The sequence below is a fragment of the Prionailurus viverrinus genome, chromosome B4, assembly GCF_022837055.1.
Source record: "Prionailurus viverrinus isolate Anna chromosome B4, UM_Priviv_1.0, whole genome shotgun sequence".
In the NCBI taxonomy this organism is placed as follows: Eukaryota; Metazoa; Chordata; class Mammalia; order Carnivora; family Felidae; genus Prionailurus; species Prionailurus viverrinus.
The window spans coordinates 72,406,766-72,422,680 of NC_062567.1; the positions used below are offsets into that span (position 1 = coordinate 72,406,766).

At 38.9% G+C, this 15,915-nt stretch overlaps 1 protein-coding gene across 1 annotated transcript in view; it reads right to left on the reverse strand.

The window, feature by feature from the left end:
- Window positions 1-290: 290 nt before the first annotated feature.
- Window positions 291-15,915, reverse strand: part of LOC125170158 (olfactory receptor 8S1-like) — an 88,192-nt gene continuing 72,567 nt past the window's right edge. The window contains exons 2-4 of the mRNA XM_047866442.1: window positions 3,240-3,281; window positions 2,507-2,605; window positions 291-1,243 (exon numbers count right to left, since the gene is read on the reverse strand). Coding sequence (XP_047722398.1) covers window positions 291-1,226 — 936 coding nt within the window. The 5' untranslated portion in view covers window positions 1,227-1,243; window positions 2,507-2,605; window positions 3,240-3,281. The remainder of the gene's footprint in view (window positions 1,244-2,506; window positions 2,606-3,239; window positions 3,282-15,915) is intronic.

A 15,915-nucleotide genomic window follows, 5' to 3' on the forward strand; every position in this document is an offset into this window, starting at 1 on the left:
CCAATAGCAACAGATGTCCACATAGAAATGAAAAATAAATCAACATTTTTATAAAATGACCCCTCAAAAAGAAGACTGATTCATTTCTCCTTTCCTGAATAAGACTGAACCTGAGTCATCCTGAGATAACAGTTTTCTGTCCTCTTCACAAGCATTTTCAAGGAAATAAATGCCACTGCATTCCCTATAGCATCTAGCATCATGGACAATCAAGAAACCCTCCTTAAAATCCATTATCTGATCATGTAGCATAATAGTTCAGTCTCCCTTTAGTCATAATCTTCTGTCTACTACATGAGAGAATGAAAATATTTTCTGAACATTCTTCCCATAGCTGCCTTCACCTCTTTGTTCTGCAGGCTGTAGACAAGGGGGTTCAGCATGGGAGTGACCACGCTGTACTGCAAGGAGAGCATCATCGCCAGACGGGAGCCTGAAGTTGGCAAGAGATAGCTGAGGAAACCTGAGCCATAGAACAAGATCACAGTAGTGAGGTGAGAAGAGCAAGTAGAGAAGGCCTTGCTTCTGCCTGAGGTGGAGCTGATGCTCAGGATGGTGGAGACAATGCGAACATAGGAAAAAACAATCATAACGAAGGTTCCAAAGAAATGCAAGACAGAGGAGCACAGCAGGAGTGTGAAGTTGGTCGAGGTATCAGAACATGACAGAGGGAAGAGAGAAGACAGCTCACAGCTGAAGTGGGGAAGAGTCTGGTCCTCGCAATAGTCTAAATTGACAGCCAAGAGGATATTAATGAGAGCATCAACAAAGGCCAGGCCCCAGGAACCCCACACCATCCCAACACAGAGCTGGTTGCTCATCACCTGGCCATAGAGCAGAGGGGAGCTGATGGCTACATAGCGGTCATAGGCCATCACAGCCAGCAGACAGGCCTCCGTGCCCCCGGTGGCAAACACAAAGAAGGCCTGAGCCAGGCAGCTCTCTACAAAGATGGTTTTACTTTCAGAAAGTAGATTCTCCAGCATCTTGGGGACTGTGACAGATGAGTGGCAGAGGTCCAGGAAGGACAGTTGTCTCAAAAAGAAGTACATGGGCATGTGGAGGTGAGAATCAGCCCTAATCACCAGCAGCATCAAGAAATTTCCCATCAGAGTGAAGAGATAAATCAGAAAGAACAGCACAAAGAGTATGGCCTGAATATTGGGGTCAATAGATAGTCCAAGGAGAATGAACTCACTGATAGCACTGTAGTTTTTCATTGCCATATACAGAAGTGTTCTCTCTGGAAAACAAGAAGATCCACCAAAAGTCTCTCAGTGCCTCTTACTTACCCCAGCACCTAGATCTTATTCTACGTGAATATCTTTTCACTAAAGTCCCACAATCCACATTCATGTATTTAAAAGTTAACATCTTGGCCGTCATTTTGCCATTGATATTTTAAATAAGCCATGGTCCTATTTTTTATTATAGTCTTTTCTGGAGCTAGAATGATTTTATGTGGTTTAGATGGTACATTTGAAAAGAAGTTTCCTGACATGAGAAGAAGGTGGAAAAGAAGATTGCAGGAGTGAATTACTTGAGAAACTGAGGTAGGATTAAGTCTAGAGTAAAAGGACTTAGGTAAGAGTAGGGATACTTTGTCACTTCTATGTCTAAGAGAGAAGGTCAAGAGTGCAAGAAGTGAGTTTCCATTTGACTGCTTCCATTTGTTTTCAATAAGGTGTAAATGAGATCATTGGTTGTGTATGTGTATGTGTGTGAGCATGCCCACATGCACACAAGGAATTATAAAGGTATTGATAATAAAATTAAAATGATAAAATTAATGATAAAATTATAAAGGTATTGACAATGATAAAAAGCACAATCTTGAGAAACGGGGCCAAGGTGAAGTGTAAGAAACTATTGGAGGATAGGAGGACAATAAGACACCAAGGAATTAGAAACTGGCTGTGGAATTAGATTGTTCTGGATTATTCTAACTTTAAATTTCCTTCATTTTATTTAATGGCATCATGCTGTAATTAAACTTTAAAATACATTCACAAAGTAATAATACATTTTCAAAAACTGATAGCCTACACCATGATGTCCAGTGACGTGTTAGGTGGGCTTTTGTGGGCAATGCTATGACTATAATGGGTCATGAAAAGCTGTACTCAGGTGATAAGACAATGGTCTGGTTATATCACGATGCTAATCCTAAAAATAATATATCCAGTAATTTACATAGTCACTATTCCTACCTCTGCCATTATTGCAGGCTTTAAGGCCCCCACATGGTTATCTAAACTTTCTCCTCATACTTTGAAACTTGTGCATATATCCCTATAGTGGCCTGATATTCTAAACGTCATCTGAGTCTCAATAAAACTGTTCAATATTCTTGCCTCAAACTGGAGGCCCTTCCGGGCTCTGGCTGTTCTAATTGAACACTATTTCATTTACTTCATCAGTAAAGACTGAGGAATCTATCATGTTGTCATTCACTAACTGAACAATTAATGCCTCCCAGCCCACATAAGGAACAAAACCTAATTACCTGAATTCTCAGTTGGTAGTACACTGTTCTGTGGCAACAATATTTTCAGATCCAGTAAGTAATAAGACTCTTCAGCTCGTGAAGTCAATATTAAGAATACTGTTTTAAGGGAGAAGTAGAAAATCATATATTGGGTGTTAACATTTATGATGGATTCAACACTAGCAATGTAAAACAATAAATTGTGGGTAATATCTAGATATTTCGTATAGTTATTTGGGTTCAGAGTATAGGAGATAATATCTTAAATTATTCCTCTTTCACTCTCTAGATATAGCAATATTATGCATGGAGGCTCCCAATGCTCATTCTGAGATCACCCCTTTGCCCCCAGAACAAAGCAAGAGAACCCAAGTAAGGGTTCACAGTAGCCAGGGGTGAGGCTTGTGTTGTATCATTTCAGAGACAGCACATACAAAGGAATTCCCTTTCTCTTGGCTACCAACAAACATAGTCCAACTAACTAGATCCAAAGATTCCATGAACTATATAGAGAGAATCCCAACCTTGAATCAAGGCAATACCTTGCAAAGAGAAAAGCATTCTGATAAAAGTCAATGCTACGATTTAATTTCACAGTTAAGTTTCTTCTTTAACATTATTTAGAGATTCTCAGGACAATCTTTTAAAAATAACATTAAGGAGGAATATCAGTAAGATGACAGAATAGGAGGTCCCAGCCCTTATCACCCCAAGAAACAATGATTTAACAACCATCTATGGATGAAAATACCTTTATGAAAGATCTGGAATCCAGGTGAGACATTATAGCACCCTAGTGGAATACAGAAATGAGAAACACATTTGAAAGGGTAAGAAATACCTTTACCCGTATCAACCCTCTCACAACTCAGCATAGTAAAGCACAAAAAAAGATATCCTTGACCCACAAGTTCTCCCATGGGGAAAAGAGGCAGCAAGCATACCCATGGATGCCAGCCCCAGATTTACCTGCCACATACCCCAGCACTATCTGCCTGCCTGTGAACTCCAGCACAAAGCACAAGGCCAGCCCACATACCCCATCAGCCAGCCTGCTCATGGTCCCCACCAACCAGCCTACCAAGAATCTCTGGCCTGGCTGATGGCGAAGAACTCTCCTCGCTGAAGAAGTTTCCTCTTGAAGAAATATCTGCACTCCAATATTCATTGTCACATTATTCACAGTAGCAAGACATGGTGGCAACCTAGGAGTCCACTGACAGATTAATGGATTAAAAAATGTCATATAGGGGCGCCTGGGTGGCGCAGTCGGTTAAGCGTCCGACTTCAGCCAGGTCACGATCTCGCGGTCCGTGAGTTCGAGCCCCGCGTCGGGCTCTGGGCTGATGGCTCAGAGCCTGGAGCCTGCTTCTGATTCTGTGTTTCCCTCTCTCTCTGCCCCTCCCCCGTTCATGCTCTGTCTCTCTCTGTCCCAAAAATAAATAAACGTTGAAAAAAAAAATTAAAAAAAAAATGTCATATATATATATGTGTGTGTGTGTATATATATATATATATATATATATGTAATAGAATATTACTCAGCCCTAAGAAAAAGAGGAAATCCTGCCATTTGCAAAAACATGGATGAACTTAGTGGACTATATGCTAAGTGAAATAATCCAGACACAGAAGGAAAAATACTACATGATAACACTTATATGAGGAACCTAAAATGGTCAAACTCATAAAAGCAGAGACCAGAAAATGGCTGCCAGAAGTTGGGAGGAGGAGAAAACAGGGAGGTATTAGTTAATGGATTAGGGTAGTTAATGGATTAGGTAGTTAATGGATTAGGATTAGTTAATGGATTAAAGGGTACAAAATCAGCTACACAAAATGAATAAGTCCTAGAGATCTACCAAATTTCATGGTGACTATAGTTAGTAATTCTGTATTGTATCCTTAAAAGTGACTAAGAGGGTAGATCTTACATGTTCTTATCACACACAAAAAGTCACAATAATAAATAAAGAGGGTGGGAGGAAACTTTTGAACGTGATGGACATGTTATGTCATAGATTGTTATGGTGGTCTCACAGATGTATACTTATCTCCAAACTCATCACATTTACACATTGAATAGATACAGCTTTTTCTTTGTCAATGTCGTCTCAATAAGGTACTTTAAAATTTATATTAAAGCATTTTTATTGTGGCTGATTCCTGAAACATCACCATTATTGATTTATTTCTTAAATCTCTATTTCAAAATTTAAAGTAAACAGCTCTGGGAATATAATATAATAGGTTTGTTTCTAGATATTAACACCATTATGTGGAGGAAATTAGTTGGCTCTTGCCCAAAGTAAAAGTTCCCTGAGAAATGTTAATTTCAGAATCAGACGAAGGCTACCAAGCATAATAAATAGCCCATAAGAGTTACTCAGAACGTGATAGTGAAAAATATGAATGAATGAATGACTGAATGAGAGACTACTTTTTAAAGACAAGCCAGTCTGTGTGATGAAGACACACGCTTCTAAATAGTATTTGTTGTAGTCCCATGATTTTTAAGGGCACTTGGCATTAGGGGAAAACACAAAATTGGAGGTGCCAAAGATAACCATCACCTATTTTCTTCATGTGTTCTGGTTTGCTTTATGTCCCATTCCTTGACCGATTAGATACCTCATATGCTCTGGGGTGGGTTAAGGGAGATCTTTGGTTTGGTTTGGTTTCACAAAGATTTACTAAACAAACATGGAAATCAATAGCATTATTACATAAATTAGACTGCAGTATAATTTCCCGAGGATTTATATACAAATCACAATGATTCCTATTATGCAATCAATTGTCAAGATTTTGAACAGTACTTTTCCACATGAGTGGCTCACATGAGTGAGGACTAGCTATATACATTGCATAGTAATTAAGATCCCCTTATGGAGTTTCCAGTTCCAGCTTCCCAGGAAAAGCACCAAATGACAAAGCTTACTACCTCACATCTGTGGTACCCTATAGCAGTCACATTTGCCCTACAAGCATGAACAAGATGATAAGGCTGCCCATAAGGGCAGCACAAAAAGAATGATGGTGAAATACCATCTTAGAAGACAAGGAAGCACTACCTACATTTCAAAAGGCTTCAAATCCCATCTGTCAAAACACAAACTCAATTATTAGATATTTATTGAACTATTGTTAATCATCACAGGTCTGTCAATGGGACTGTGATTATATAAGAGAATATCCTTATTTGTAGAAGATGAATGCTTAAGTACTCATGAGTGAGGTGTTACAATGTCATATTACTTTCAAGTGATTCAGCAGATCAAATTACATAGACAGAGAGATAGATGATAGATAAATGTAAGTTAATAAAGTATATGTAGCAAAATGCTAACAATTTATGGATCTAGGTAAAAGTTATACTATCATATTACTTTCAACTTTCCAGTATGTTTATTATTTTTTTTAATTTTTAAAAAATGTCTTAGTATTTATTTATTTTTGAGAGAGAGAGAGACAGAGCCTGAGCCTGAGCCAGGAAGGGCAGAGAGAGAGGGAGACACAGAATCTGAAGCAGGATCCAGGCTGAGCTGTCAGCACAGAACCTGACGTGGGGCTCAAACTCACAAACCGTGAGATTCCATGACCTGAGCTGAAGTGGGATATTTAACTGACTGAGCTACCCAGGTGCCCCAGTGTAATTTTTTTTTTAAGTTTATTTATTTACTTTTGAGAGAAAGAGCAAGTATGAATTGGGGAGGGGCAGAGAGAGAGAATCCCAAGCAAGCTCCATGCCACCAGCATGGAGCCTGTTGTGGGGCTTGAACTCACAAACCGTGAGATCATGACCTGAGCAGAAGTCAAATGCTTAATCTACTGAGCCACCCAGGCACCCTTGTTTATAACTTTTTTTAATGAAAAATGTTTTTAAAATTTTTGAATTAAAAAACCCACAAATTTAATGACTAAATTTTACTTAGACATTTCCACTGTGGAAAATCAAATTAAAGCTAAATGATATACCTTAAAATACAAAAATGTACAGAATACAGTTACAGTGTATTTCCCTTAGTTACAAGACCATGTGTTTGCAATATAAATCTGATAATAAAATGTTATTCTTGGTTACAACACACTCTCTCTATACCCACCAAACACATTCCAAAAAAATTATGTATTCAAATACATAATTAAGACAAGTCTTTGTGTGCTTTTCCTTTTGTTACATGAAAGTTGTGAATTCTCACCTCTGTGAGAAACAAAACAATATACATATAGAACTTGACCAACATATGGAAAATATATACTAGGTAAAGTGACCAAAATAGGAAAGCAACTGAGGAGAGGCATCTGGATGGTTCCGTCCGTTAAGCATCTGACTCTTGATTTCAGCTCAGGTCATGATCTCATGGTTTGTGAGTTTAAGCCCCAGTCGGGCTCTGCGCTGACAGTGCAGAGCCTGCGTGGGATCCTCTATCTCTCCCTCTCTCTCTGCCCCTCCCTCACACTCTCTCTCAAAATAAATAAATAAACTTAAAAAAAAAAAAAAAGGAAAGAAAGAAAAGCAACTGAAGAATCGTACTTCAAATCCCTATCATTGAAACAATAGAGAATCTAGCATTCTGTTAATGCAATGCAAAATCAGCTGCTTAGGGAAGAAATCCAATCAGTTATTTGCCCTGCACATGTCAACCAAGTAGCTGGACCAATTGTTTTAATGTTCAGGTGTAATAAGTACCCAACCTGTGGTGCTCGCTCTGTCAGCCCTCACTGCCAACATAGTTGTACCTTGAGATCTTTAGTTAACACCATTAAAGCCATATTTTCAACAGAATGGTCCAAAAGAAGCAACTAAGTCAAACACAGAAATGAAAAACACACCTTGAATTATTGAACTGTTTGGCTGCCTTGATGGCTTTTAAATGATTTAAGTAATTTAATTTTCAGATATAGATTTGAAAATGTTGAACTGGAAACTTATAAACAAATGATTGTGTAGTTGCTTCACAAATAGAGATCCGAATGAGTTTTACAATGTTGTGATTTTTTCTTTGCAAGTATCCTATTGATTGAGTTTCTTTTGTTTATTGTTTTATGTTGACATACGAAATCATGCACATTGCCAGCAATGGGTAAGTTTATGCTGACAATAATTCCAACTTCTGTTGTGAAGGAATTAGAAGTCTACTGATGCAAATGCACTATATACTACACAGTCAGTTTTGACTTTATTTACTTCTTAGTTTTACACACATATATGAAGACAAAGTGGCAAGACTTCCACTTAAGAAAGCAAGACCCACCAAATATACTTGTTGCAATGTGTGCGTTTCTTTTTCTTATATTTATTTATTTATTTATTTTAAAAAAATGTTTTAATGTTTATTTATTTTTGAGAGAGAGAGAGAGAGACAGAATACTGGTGGGGGAGGGGCAGAAAGAGGGAGACACGGAATCCAAAACAGACTCCAGGCTCTGAGTTTCAGTACAGTAGGGCTCAAACTCAGGAATGGTGAGATCATGACCTGAGCCAAAGTCGAATGCCCAACCTACTGAGGCACCCAGGCACCCCTTTTTACTTATTTACTTATTTATTTATTTACTTATTTATTTAGAGCAAATGCACACATGAGTGGGGGACAGGCAGAGGGAGAGAAAGAGAGCATACCAAGCAGGCTCCACCTCAGCATAGAGCCCAACTATGGGCTCTATCTGACAACTGGTGAGATCATAACCTGAGCTGAAATCAAGAGTTGGTCTCTCAACCAACTGAGCCACCCAGGTGCTACACAATGTATGCATTTCTTAAAGATATTATTTTATAGTATTGATATTTAAGAAAATGCTGACAACTCCTAAAATTACATAAAACAGATCTATAACTTACTTGATACAAACTTTGTGATTTATTTAACTTCCAAAAAGTACAACTCTCTGGAGTTCAGGATTGAAAGATTTTAATCTACAAAAATTAGAAATATGTGTGGTGTTCTTACCTGTTCGGGTGGTAATCTCAGTGACCCAACCTTTCAAGACTCTGATAAAATTCAAGCTCTATGCTAAAAGGCAAAGAGAAGCAGCAGAGGCATGGAGATCTCATTGGAGGCAGACTTATATGGGGCCCTATCCCAGATCTGCTACTGTCTAGATACATGAGCTTAAAAAGAAGTTTCATCTTTTTAATTTCAAGTTTCCCATCTACACAGTGGGGATAACAATACCCACTTTGCAGCGTCATAATAATTTAATTGGGTAATTTATATAAAATAAAAGCTTTAACAAACTCAGTTTTAAATTTATCTTAAATGCTTAACATTCCAAAGGATGAGGAAAAGAAGCACATCTGAGAAGCTGACAAAGACATCTTAGGGAACTAGTCCTAAAAACTAGTCATCCTGGAGCAAACAGCATTGCAGGAGAGCTCTGGGACAGTGAAAAAAGAGTTTAGATGAGAGGAATCAGAAGAAGTATCTTAGAAAGCCATAAAGAGAGGGAAGGCAGAGAGAAGGGAGAATAAAGTAGTTCAAGTAGCTTCAGAAGGAACAAAACCATCAGAGAATTTAGAAAGGACATTATTATGCCCTTGGCTTGTATTCTGGAGATCAGCATTAATAAGTGAAGCCATCCTTGTTTAGTTGATTTCCATAAAGAGAGGATTACCGCAACTACTCAACTCTGTGAATAGGTATAATTTACAGTCTAAAAAGCTGGATGAGTAAAAAGAAGTATGTTTACCCAGGCTCCAAAAGACCCTGTAGATAAATCTGCAGAAACTTTTTCTAATTTCTGCTTGAGGATCATCTCACTTGAGCAATTTCTTTCATCTTTCTTAATCCTGATTAATCATTTGTCCACTTCCTCTATGATGAATACCTTGCTGTTTTCACTGTCCAAATAATGAATCCTCTTATGTAACCTGTCTCTGGACAGGCAGCTGGATTTTGTCAGTTGATGAGTTGAAGGACTGAATGAGGAGCCTAAGAGACAGCTGGCTAATGTTAGGCATTCCCTGGAGTCACACTAGAAGTTTGACTTTGGACTCATTAAAAAGAAGAACTTTTGGGAGGGCAACAGGGGACATTATTATGCAACATCTTTGGAAATTCTGGGTTTGAAGCAATTACTTTGAACTACTGAATGACAAATTCTCTTATTCTGATGAGAGCTCCACAGGAACAAGGAGGGAGAAGAAAATTTGGTCCCCGTGTAGGAAGCCAGGATTTTCCCTCAGGCCAAATACAAGGTGGATGACTCCTCTTGGGATTTTCCATGGAAGCTGAGGAGTGTTATCTCCTGATCATCTTCCCATGTGTATATGAAATAGGTTTGTAAATACAAGTAAGCTGAATATCAGGAGAGTCAAATGAGTAAAAACAAGACAAACTTGCTTTTCATTAGTCTTTCATTACATAAGAAATTATGAAACAATCTCCTGCCATATCAATGAGACACTACACCACCTTACCTAGATATAATGGCTTAGCAGATATGCTCAGAGGCATTTTCTGTACATATATGAGATCCATATGTATGTTCCAGCTTGTTTTCATCACTTAATTAAACATCTTGGAGGTCTTGTCATGCCTACATGCAATACCCAGCTTTTTCCTCTTTATGCCTATGTGATATTCATAATACAGATCTGCCATAATTTAACCATTCTTCCATTGATAATTATTCAAGCTGATTCCAAGCTTCAATAGATTCAAATCTATTATAATCAGTGCTATACTGAGCAAAAAAATGTTTGTACCTATGGGTATGTATGCTAGTTATTTTGTAGTCTAGAACACCATATTGCAATTTCTGCATCAATATCAGAGATATAAATTTGAAATTAGATTTGATAGTTTACATATTCCACCTCTCAATTATATCAACTTACTGTTGTGTACTTGACTGTGTGAGGTATCTATTTGACTATGTGGACTCAACAATGTTAATTTCATGCTGCATAACATATAAAGGGGAATGTGAGAACAAATAAAATCAGAGTCATGCATGTAAGTCATTCGGCCTCTGAAAGGAGACTTCCTCATCTTTGAGGGAGAACAGGAAAACTGCATGTGTCTACAGCTGCAGCACAAAATCACTTTGAGAAGACATGGAACCTAAAGCCAATATATTTAAATTAGTACAGTGACAGGAAAAGTAAGTCAGAATAATTTCTGTATTCTTGTACAAATAGTGCTGGCACAGGTCAACACCAATCGCAATGAAGATTTCCAATGAAAACCAAGCAAGCATTTATTATTGGACATATACTTCTACTACACACAGCACTGACAGATAAAGTACAAAAAGAATTTACCACTTATTTGAAATTTAATCTTATGATATTCCATTTTTTGAACATTTCACAATTTATCCATTGTTCTGTTGATTGGTATTTGAATTGTTCCCACTTTTTAGCAAGTATTCATAACTCTGCTATGAACATTCGTATAAAAATCTTTTATGTAGGGGCGCCTGGGTGGCGCAGTCGGTTAAGCGTCCGACTTCGGCCAGGTCGCGATCTCGCGGTCCGTGAGTTCGAGCCCCGCGTCGGGCTCTGGGCGGATGGCTCGGAGCCTGGAGCCTGTTTCCGATTCTGTGTCTCCCTCTCTCTCTGACCCTCCCCCGTTCATGCTCTGTCTCTCTCTGTCCCAAAAATAAATAAACGTTGAAAAAAAAAATTTTTTTTTTAAAATCTTTTATGTAGATGTACACACTAATTTTCCTTGTATATTACTTGAAAAGGAATTGCTGGGACATAGCATAACTATATGGTTGGTCTTAGTAGAAACTAGCAAACTATTCTCCAAAGTGTTTGTAACACCGCATGCTCAGCACCAACATATGAGGGTTTCAGTTGTTTCACATTCTTATCAATATTTTGTATTGTTCGTCTTTTTTTTAAGTTTAGCAAATCAGATGCATGTGAAGTAGAAATTCATTGTGGTTTAATTGCATTGTATCAATCATGTTGAGGAAATCTCCATGTTTACTGGCCACTTGTATATCCTGTTTGGTGAAAAATATAAATTTTTCCATTTGTATTGAGAATATATATTCCAAAGTCTATGAATTCTTTTACCTTTCTTAAATGTGTCTTTCAATGAACAGAAATTTTTAATTTAATGCAGTACAATTAGGCACTTTTATCTTTTTGTAAGTAGTACTTCTTGTTTCCCCGTCAAAACATCTTTGCCCTTCCCAAGATCATGAATATACTTTCCTAGGCAGTCTTCTAAAAGCTTTATTATTTCACTAGTCACAAATAGGATTACAACACATAAAACTGAATTTCTGTATGGTGTGAAGTAGGCTATACTATATGGGATATTCAAACAATCTAGTACCTTCATTTCCACTTAAATTATATTAGTACATTTGTTGTAAATCAAATGCATATACATATGGGTCAATTCCTGTTCCAATATTCAATTTGTCTATTATTATGCCAATTCCACATTGTCTTAATTACTCTTATTTTACAAGCCTTGAAATCTGACAAAGTACTCTAGAGTTGTTTTTCAAGATTATCTCGTCTATTGTGGAACTTTAAATTTAAAATTGAATTTGAGAACACTTGTCAATTTCCATAAAAGTTTTGCTGCAATTTTGATTAAGATTATATTGAATATACAGTCGCCTGGATGGCTCAGTTGGTTAAGTGCCAAGTCTTGATTTTGGCTCAGGTCATGATCTCATGGCCATGAGATTGAGCCCTGTGTTGGGCTGGGTGTAAAGCCTGCTTAAGATTCTCTCTCTTCTTCTGCCATCTGCCCTTCCCCTGCTCGCCTGTGCTCTCTCTCTCTCCCTTTCAAAAATAAATAAATATGTAAATGATAGCCTTGCTGGATAGAGTATTCTTGGCTGCAGATTTTTCCCATTCAGCACTTGGAATATATCATGCCACTCCCTTCTGGCTTGCCAAGTTTCTGTTGAGAAATCTCCAGCAGCCTTATGGGTCTTCCCATATGGGTATGTTGTGTTTTCATTTTTGTCTCAGAATTTTTATTTCCCTTTAGCATTCTTTTGTAAGGCATGTCTAGTGATGATAAATTCCCTCAGTTTTTTTTTCTCTATGAAAGTCTTTATCCCTCCTTCATTTATGAAGAACAACATACTTTGCTGGGTAAAGTGGTTTTTGTTGACAATTTTTTTGCTTTGAGCATTTTGAATATATCATTCCATTCTCTCCTGGGTGGAAGGTAACTGCTGAGAAATCTGTTGGTCTTATGCGGATTCCCTCATATGTGGTGAATCTTTTCTATTGCTGCCTTTAAAATTCCCTCCTTGTCTTTGATTTTAGAGAACTTGATTATAATCTCAGTCAAGATCTCCTTGGGTTGTATCCTTTTGGAGATCTTTGAGCTTTGGGTACCTGGTTGGCCATATCTTTCCCCAGATTTGGGGAATTTTTGTCCATTATTTCTTCAAGTAAGCTTTTTATCCCTTTTTCTCTTTTCCCTTTTAGAACTTCTATAATGCAAATACTTTTCTTTTTGTTAGTTGCCCATAATTCATACAGGCTTTCTTCACTCTTTTTCATTCTAATTTATTTTTTCTCCTCTGATTGGATAATATCAAGAGTTCTGTCTTCCAGTTTACAGATTCTTTCTTCTGCCTGATTGAGTCTGCTGTTGAAGCTATTACATTTTTTATTTTACTCATTGTATTCTTTAGCTCCAGAATTTCTGTTATGTTCTTTTCTGATTCTAGCTCTTTACTAACTTATCATTTTGTTCATGCCTTGTTTTCCTGAGATCGAGTTGCCTATCTGTATTCTCTTGAATCTCAGTTAATTCCCTTAAAATAACTATTTTTAATTCTTTTTCTGGTAACTCACAGATCTCCATTTTTGGAAGATCAGTTGCTGGAAAACTACTCTGTTCTTTTAGTGGGGTCATCTTTCCTCCTTTTCCATGTTTCTAATGACTCTGCATTGATGTCTACAAATTTGAGGAAGCAGTCAACTCTTCCAGCTTTTCTGGACTGGTTTCAGTGGGGAATATCTTCATCTGAATGTCATTATAATGGCACTGGTTGGGTGGAGTGCAGTGTATTTGCTTCCTGGGAGGGCACAGCAGCATAGTCTCTATGCAGCTCCATCATCTGAAGTCAACATTGGCACAGACTATGGGAGTCTTCTGTGGCCAAGACTGTGGAGTACCTGTGGATGGCAGTGGTGGCTATGGCTATTGGTAGTCTAAAAGAAGAAACCTGCTGGTATCTTCTTGTTGCCCCTTTTTGCCCATGGGAGGAAGTTCTAATCAAAATGATCCCTCTTTCTGCCTGATCTGGCACACTGGAACTCAAAGTGCTAGCAGAGTTGAGGTCCTATGATCAGGTACATGTAGCACTATCACAGTGCCTGGGTCCTGGGGCACAGATGCACTTGCTGCTGTACTAGTACTGGTGTCTAAGGTGTGAGAATCTGCAAATCTCCATGGAACCAGGGTCTGGGTCTCTAGACCTTATCGTAGTGTCTCAGGCAGGAAGGAGAAATGCAGTAGTAGCAGCACACTCGTAATTGCAAGGCACAGTAGTGGCTTGGGTCAGGGGACGGGGTATAGTAGCAGCACAACCTGTGGATGATGAGTCCAAGTCCCAACTCTGGCCCAGGGAGCAGTTGCAGAACAAGAGGAGCATGTTTCAAGTGGCAGTCCTTTAAAGCTACGTGTCAGGACCCAGGTGACAGATTGGAGAGCAGTGGTGGCTGGGTACAAGGAATGGGAGGTCAGAACCACAACATGTTACCTGAGGGCAGGGCTCAGAGCAGGGACAGCTTGCCCCTAGTAATGGTGGTCAAAGAGTGACTTGAGACCCAAGGGGTAGACTTCAGGGAAGCAGTGGCTGCCCTAGAAATGGTAGGACAAAGCTATTACCTGGGACTAGTGGCAGGATGCAGAGAAGCAGCAGCTCTGGTTCCATATGTGGCAAGGTAGTGTGGCATCCTGATCCCAGAAAGTGAGGCACAGCAGTGACTGAGGCCCCTGGGGCAAGTCTCACCACAGCAACATCTCCAACCCCAGGGAGGAGATGCAATGGTGGGGACTCAGGCACCTCCATCAGATGGGATAAGCAATAGTGAAGACCATGGGAGTTCTTAGTACCAAAGGATGCAGACATCCACAGCAGTGAGGCTTGCTGGGGTTCTCCTGCTCGCCTTTTCCCCATAGGATGAAATTCCTCTGAGAGGAACCTTCCTGGAACTGAGCTGCTCTTGACCAGGGGATAGGGTAACACAGGTAAAATGCTTCTTATGCTTTTCTATGTGGCCATCCTCAATTTTGGAGCTCAGCAGTTTTTATCCTTCTTCCTTGTAGTCCAGAACTTTCTCTGAGCTATTTTAGTTGTTTATTTATTGTTTTGCTGGTTTTGGTGGGGAGAGAATGTTGGGAACTCCTAGCCCTCCATCTTGCAGATGTCACTTCCCTTGCCTCATATATTTTCAAAGCTTTGTTTTTATTTTTTGTTATTTATTTATTTTTTTATATGAAATTTATTGTCAAATTGGTTTCCATACAACACCCAGTGCTCATCCCAAAAGGTGCCCTCCTCAATACCCATCACCCACCCTCTCCTCCCTCCCACCCCCCATCAACCCTCAGTTTGTTCTCAGTTTTTAAGAGTCTCTTATGCTTTGGCTCTCTCCCACTCTAACCTCTTTTTTTTTTTTTCCCTTCCCCTCCCCCATGGGTTCCAGTTAAGTTTCTCAGGATCCACATAAGAGTGAAACCATATGGTATCTGTCTTTCTCTGTATGGCTTATTTCACTTAGCATCACACTCTCCAGTTCCATCCATGTTGCTACAAAGGGCCATATTTCATTCTTTCTCATTGCCACGTAGTGCTCCATTGTGTATATAAACCACAATTTTTTTATCCACTCATCAGTTGATGGACATTTTGGCTCTTTCCATAATTTGGCTATTGTTGAGAGTGCTGCTATGAACATTGGGGTACAAGTGCCCCTATGCATCAGTACTCCTGTATCCCTTGGATAAATTCCTAACAGTGCTATTGCTGGGTCATAGGGTAGGTCTATTTTTAATTTTCTGAGGAACCTCCACACTGCTTTCCAGAGCTGCTGCACCAATTTGCATTCCCACCAACAGTGCAAGAGGGTTCCCGTTTCTCCACATCCTCTCCAGCATCTATAGTCTCCTGATTTGTTCATTTTGGCCACTCTGACTGGCGTGAGGTGATATCTGAGTGTGGTTTTGATTTGTATTTCCCTGATAAGGAGCGACGCCGAACATCTTTGCATGTGCCTGTTGGCCATCTGGATGTCTTCTTTAGAGAAGTGTCTATTCATGTTTTCTGCCCATTTCTTCACTGGGTTATTTGTTTTTCGGGTGTGGAGTTTGGTGAGCTCTTTATAGATTTTGGATACTAGCCCTTTTGTCCGATATGTCATTTGCAAATATCTTTTCCCATTCCGTTGGTTGCCTTTTAGTTTTGTTGGTTGTTTCCTTTGCTGT